Source organism: Triticum dicoccoides, chromosome 2A (assembly GCF_002162155.2).
Source record: "Triticum dicoccoides isolate Atlit2015 ecotype Zavitan chromosome 2A, WEW_v2.0, whole genome shotgun sequence".
NCBI lineage: Eukaryota > Viridiplantae > Streptophyta > Magnoliopsida > Poales > Poaceae > Triticum > Triticum dicoccoides.
This window is the reverse complement of record NC_041382.1, coordinates 733,337,188-733,343,620: the sequence shown is the minus strand read 5'-3', so window position 1 is coordinate 733,343,620 and position 6,433 is coordinate 733,337,188. Positions and strand designations below refer to the sequence as shown.

The 6,433-nt window shown below is 49.8% G+C and overlaps 2 protein-coding genes across 2 annotated transcripts; one reads left to right on the top strand and one right to left on the bottom strand.

Moving 5' to 3' along the window:
• Positions 1-10: 10 nt before the first annotated feature.
• LOC119356756 lies at positions 11-2,343 on the top strand. Its single transcript, XM_037623737.1, has one exon. It carries the CDS (start codon positions 540-542, stop codon positions 1,833-1,835), a length of 1,296 nt encoding a protein of 431 aa, XP_037479634.1. The 5' UTR covers positions 11-539; the 3' UTR covers positions 1,836-2,343.
• Positions 2,344-3,706: 1,363 nt separating this feature from the next.
• On the bottom strand, positions 3,707-6,016 carry LOC119356757. Its single transcript, XM_037623738.1, has 2 exons — positions 5,818-6,016; positions 3,707-4,401 (listed from the first exon to the last, which is right to left on the bottom strand). The coding sequence occupies exons 1-2, from the start codon at positions 5,915-5,917 to the stop codon at positions 4,199-4,201; spliced, it is 303 nt and encodes a 100-aa protein (XP_037479635.1). The 5' UTR covers positions 5,918-6,016; the 3' UTR covers positions 3,707-4,198.
• Between the last annotated feature and the right edge of the window lie 417 nt (positions 6,017-6,433).

Genomic DNA, 6,433 nt, shown 5'->3' with positions numbered 1-6,433 from the left:
CAGCAGCATCCGGGCCCCGCCCCGCGGCGACCCGAGCAACCGCCAACCAGCAGCGGCGGGCGGCAGCACCGGCGCGCCACTTCGAGATTCCGGCGGGCGGGCGGGCGCAATTCGTCTCGGCCGGGCCAATCCGCGGCCCCGCCAATCCGGAGGTCAGCTCAATTCCCCGTCGGATTCGTGTCGGTTCGCGCCCATTCCCCGCCGGAGATCCGGGCGGCACGAGCTCGCCGGCGCCCGGGATCATGCCTCCATTGCCCTAGGGTTTGGCCGGCGCGCGCAATTGGTCCGCCCGCATGCTCGATTCGGGCCAGCGGCACCGCGTCCGGGGCGGCTGGTAGGCAATTCGTGCGCTGCCACTGGAGATGAGATCCCCTCCGCGGCCGGCGAGCTGGGAATTGGTCTACGGCCTCGCGCTCTGCGGGAGGCGGCATAAGCCCTAGTGATTCGATCCCGAGCTGGGTTTCGTGCGGATTCGTGGCTTCTGTGCTCCGTCTCCCAATCACATATTGGGGGGGTTCCGAGGGAGGGGTGGTGGTTGTATGGATACAGTTAGAGGGGAGGCTTGGTCGATGGCTCCACCTCAGCAGCAGCGGCAGCCGTCGGGGCCTCGGGGTTCGCAACCGCACCCGCCGCAGCAGCAGCAGCAGCAGAATGGTCGCATTGATCTCCGGGAGCTCAAGGCTCAGATGGAGAAGCGGCTTGGTCCGGACCGGTCGCGGCGCTACTTCGGCTACTTGAGTGGCTACCTGTCGCAGAAGCTCAGTAAGCCTGATTTTGATAAGATGTGCCTGCTTACATTGGGCCGGGAGAACCTCCGGCTGCACAACCGGCTCATCCGCGCGGTTCTCTACAATGTCTACCAGGCACAGTGCCCACCTCCACCACCAGATGTTGGGAGGTCCGTCGGACCGTCGGGGAAGAAGGGTTCCCAGGCTGCTGGATTGCTTAATTCTTGTAACGGGGATGCCAGGCTGTTACAGGTCCAAGGATCGAGGTCTATGGGCGCACTGCAAGATCATCAGTTGAAAGATCGGTTGAAACATATGGGCCCAAATGGTAGGGTGGAGGCTGTTGCCAGTCACACCCAGGTTGTTCATGGGGGATCTGCAGTTACAGAGAACGGCGCATTAAGTTCACTTGAGTTGAAGAGATCATTGTCTTTTCAACAATGTGAAGCTGCAGAGCCATTGGCAAAGCATCTGCGTGTGGACCAGTTGCTACCTGAAAATGCGCTTAGGCAAAGAAGAATTGTGAGCGATGCTGCAGGTCATTCTGCTCAAATGGCGAAAAGTCCTGTGCGAGCTCCACTTGGGATACCCTTTTGTTCAGCAAGTGTAGGTGGATCAAGGAAATTACTACCGCCAGCTGTTAATGCAGGGGAAGATCACTTCAGCAGCTGTTATGAGCAAGGTCAGCTGTTGAACACGGAGGTTCTGCGTAAGCGCATGGAGAAAACAGCAGAAACACTGGGTCTGGCAGGTGTCACAATGGATTGTGCTGAACTTCTGAATAATGGTTTGGACTCGTACTTGAAGAACCTGATTAGGTCATCTGTTGAGTTAAAAGGAGCTGATGTTCGAAGAGATGCAAGAAAAGGGGCATCATACAAGCAGCATGCCCATGGAAAGCAAATTAATGGTGTTTGGTTGCCGAACCAAGTTCAGATGCAGTCAAGCAGTGGACAATCAGATGCTACAAATGATAGCAGAAGTCAACACTTGATCTCTGCTCATGATTTCAGTGTAGCCATGCAGCTAAACCCTCAACAGCTTGGGGAGGACTGGCCAGTCCTCCTTGAGAAGATATGTCTACGTCCTTCGGAGGAAAACGACTGACAGATGGAGCTTGCTAGTTCAGATGAAATTTTGTCCGATGTATTTCTTCGTGCCCCATCTGATGTACATTCAAGCTGAAGTAACAGTACTGCAGTCACATCATAGAAGATGCATGTTTGGGGATCAAGGCAGAATTCTGCTCCCAGATTTGTTGTGAAAGAAAGTCAATTCTTTTGTCCTGATAATTGATGCCCCAATAAAGGAAGTCATCTTCTGTTCATGCTGCATAGGGTTCATTAGCACTCCCGCGGTGGAGACTGTTACATCCATAAGTCCCGACTTCTATGTAACATCTGGCATAAAGGGACAGAGGACAGCAAAATGCAAGTGCTGTCTTGTAACTTATAGGAAAATGTTCTGTAAGTTTCTAGGTCAGGATGTACATTATTGATTGCAAAATTTTCTAGAGTATCTTCAGTACTAATTCAGGATCATGGATGTTAATTTTATTTAAATTCTTTGTAACTTTTTTGCAAGTTATATTCTAGATCCAATATTTCTCTTTTCACCCTCGGCACCCATGTGTCTGTTCAGGGGCGGCTGGTGTGTTGTCTCAAGTGCTTGTGTTTTTACTGTAGAGTCCTCCAGAAAGGAAATGGTAGATGTATCCATAATTGAGTGGTGTATCATGATCGCGGTTCTCTTGTTGTCACCTGGAGCAAATGGATTATTTGTTCAAAATTTTGGTATCCCATCTTACCTTTTTTGTCCAATATTTACTTCTGGAACGGAAAAAAATATCCGGTACAATTCCAGTTCCATATAATTGCATGTAGGGACTTTGCTAGTTTACCAAATTTTGAAGAAGCAACGCTGACGGTACCTGAATGGCCGCATTTCCTGTGTTGATAGATGCATGCTGCGAGTATGATGCCTGAACTTTATCTTCTGCTCTATGTAACGTTTGAAAAAGTTCCATTCAGTCAACTCTGTGCACTTGTGTGGTCTGCGTCAGTGAGCTATCGCTGCCATTTACAATCGTTTCATATCCCAAGTATTCTCCAGCACACAGATACATCATAAAGAACATATTTAGATGAGCTTTTCTGGACATAAACATTTGTCAAGATTGATTTGATGAATCCATCTCTTTACATAATTGATATCAGTGCATTCCTCTCCGTCTCTCTGTTGGGGATTTGGTGCTAACCTTTATTTACGTATCTGATTTCTTATCAACTTTGAGAAGCTGCAACTTTTTTCTCGAATACGCACCAGTGTTTGAGAAGCTGGAAATTGCCCTCCGGCTTATCTGAGGCTCTGACGGTTATTTAAGGTATTATCAATACATTGTGTTTTCTCCGCTTAGTTCTAATTCTCCATGCTTTATTTTATTATTGCAAAGTTTCCCCGTTTTGCTGTAGTACACACTGTCATGGTATTATTCATATTTTGTAGGATAGATTTGGATATGAATCTACCTACCCTGTGTGTTACTGGATGTGTTGCTTAAGCGGTCTGTTGTTTCTAAATATGGTAAGGGAACTATGGATAACCTTTTATGGAGAACTTGCTATTTCCCTGGTGTGCTGACATGGATGTGTTGGAATATCAATACCTGTTGCAGAGCACTGGATGCATCTGCTGTTCTCCCTCGACATCACGGCCTTGCCTTTAGCCCTGAAGACTGGAGTTGCCACCATTTTTCATCTCAGCTGGACTGGATTACCTCTCGTGTTCTATTGTTCATCTCTGGACTGGATTAACTCTCGTGTTCTCCACACTGGATAGATACTACTCCCTCCGTAAACAAATATAAGACCTTTTAGATCACTACTTTAGTGATCTAAAAGCTCTTATATTTATTTACGGAGGGAGTACAAGTGAAATGAAAGGTACCCTGCTCAATAAATTTGGATGCAATTTCGAGCTGTGAAATGCAAATGAACTCTGCTTCTTAGGGCACTCTGCTCTGTTCCTGTTTCAGACTTTCCCTGGAGGTTTATGATGCGCTCTGTATATGCCTGCAGTTTCAGATGCTGGTGTACATCTCTACTGAAGACGGCTAAGTCAAAAATGTCAAACTTCGTTCTTTTTTGGCAATTTGTTTTTGCCACATAGCGACTGAACTGGATATTCTGTTGCTTTGCAGAGTCGCTGACAGAGAGCGAAAGCTGGCCAGCGAATTTCTCCCAATGCTTTGCTCCATTTGGGACCGACGATGAAATGGTTCTGAACTTCTGAAGCTAGGTGAGAGACTGACGCAGAAGGCATAAAAAGAGACTGGTATCTCTTGACCGAAATTAACTGCAAAATATTTACATCAAGCAGGAGACAAAGGAGCTATATGCATATAGCAGGGCGACTCTGACTCTTGACTCTCTCCATTATCTGACGATGACACAGGCTGCGGCGGCCGGCGCTCAGCACCGGGGGCGGAGGTCGATGGAGTGGTGGCGGCGGCGGGGGCCGAGCCAGACGAGCGCGGAGCCCTTGGGCGGCGGCGCCCCGGCCATCATCTTCCCCGTCTCGGAGCGCTGCAGCATCTCCCACATGACCTGCACGTCCTCGTACGCGCACGTCTGCACGTCGTCGTGGAGCTTCACCAGCGCGCCGCCCCGGCCATCTGAATGAACAAATAAGAAGTTTCAGTCGTCAGCAACACATACATCACTACATCCGGTCAGTCCCACGCCATGCGCAGGTGGCTTCCGCCGCGCGCGTGCGTCCATGGCGCGCATGCACAGCGGCGAGCAGGTGTCGCTGACCATGCCGCCGCTTTCCCTCCATCGTCCGGTCCCTACGCTACGTACTGTGTATGTACGTATCTGCTATCTCTTATCTGTCTACCCATTCCATCGCTAGTGATGCACGTATGGTGACGCACTACATACGTACAGATAGTTCTTTTGGCCAGTGGCCAAGAGACAACAAGGACTGAAGAACGGCGAAGCACGCCCCGGAGGAAGTGGCAGTTGCCGCCCAACAGTGCGGCACCCATTCGTCCATGTCTACCCGCTTCAACCAATTCCTACTCCTGAACTGATGATCAAATAGGACATACGTGTCAAGCGGTGCATAACTATAAGAAACGAATTCTAAGCATTGCACTAGCGGCGCAACAAAACGTACTCTCCTACAATCACTCTATACAATGTGCAAAAACGAAAATGCTCCAAGAAACAGGATCGATATGATTAATTCACACTAAATCTCTCTCTTTTATTTTACTCTAGATGGGCATTTACTGCTAGAGAGGAAACAAACATTCCCCCCCTGGACAAACTCATCGTCATCCATACATGTGAAGCCTGATTAGATATACGGGCGCCCCTTCCCGACGAGGTGCGTACGAAGAAGAAACAGACGAAAACCAAGGTCTGCCATGCCACTACGACGATAGGCGCAGGTGCGGCATGGTCGTCGGCTATGGAGTCCAGTGGTGCGCGTGCATGAGATGCACGGCGGCCACGTGCCTGCCCACCAGAACGGTTCTTCTTTTAACAATTTAATGCCACAAACTTCCAGGCAGAGGCTTGCATGTGTAGTGTATGCATGCATGCATGCATGTATCTATCCTGCAGCGCTGCATGCCGATATTTATACGGAGGACTGCATGGCTTGTCCGGTTGTGTGCGCAGAAACTAGACGACGGCCGCGCACGCAAGGGACGCCTCGTGAGTCGAGATTCATAAGCTGCTGCTGCGCCATCCTAATCGCGCGTGCAAGTACGCACCATCGGTTCAGACGTCAGGCGCCCGCCCGCTCGCCCGCTCACGTGTGTGCGCGTCGGGACGAAGAACACCTGCGTGTTGATCTTCAAACCTTTGACCTTTCACGCGTTGCAATCCTACTAGCGGATCGATTTGATCGGCACCGGATTACGCAGGGAATCGCAGATGCTATATGGATCAAGCTTTGCTGCTTGTAATACACAATCCAAGCAATCATGTATGGATGCTTAACCGTGCAACTCGATGCAGATCAGCAGAAGATATGGACATGCCAAGGTAGCAATTACTAATCAAGTAAGTTGACTCACCATGCTGTTTCTTGCGACGCAGGCGCGCGGCGACGACGACCCACGCGCGCCTCACCGGCACCACCACCGCCTTCTGCCACCACTCCTTGGACCGATCCATCGACCTCCGCCGGCCGCCGTCCAGTCGCCGCCGGCTTCACGCACTGTATTTCCCCTGTCTCTGCTGGAGAGAGAGGGAGAGGGAGAGTGCGAGGGAGATGGCGAGGAGGAGAGAACAGGAAGGCTTGCTAAAATATGCGTGGAAGATCAGGGATATATTGCCACCTATCCCCGTTGGATAGTCTACACGTTGCCTCGGGCGGCGAGCCAGGCGCCCATTCCTAATACGACCCCTCGAGGCACATGACTCATCCTATGAACAGATTAAAACTTGCATTCGCCAATTAATCAGGCCGATTAAAGCATGCCCCTCCCAAATTTAGACTTTTGTATTGTTTTTGATATTTGCAAAAATATTTTTAATAGTTTTGATACGCGCAAATGCTCTCGGAGCCGAATTGGATATCTGCTATTCTAATGCATTTTCTTAGATATGTTGCGTATCTATCGTAGCAGATCCCACTTTTAGCCGAATCGGCGCAGATATAATTAGATGAAAAATACGACAATTAATGAT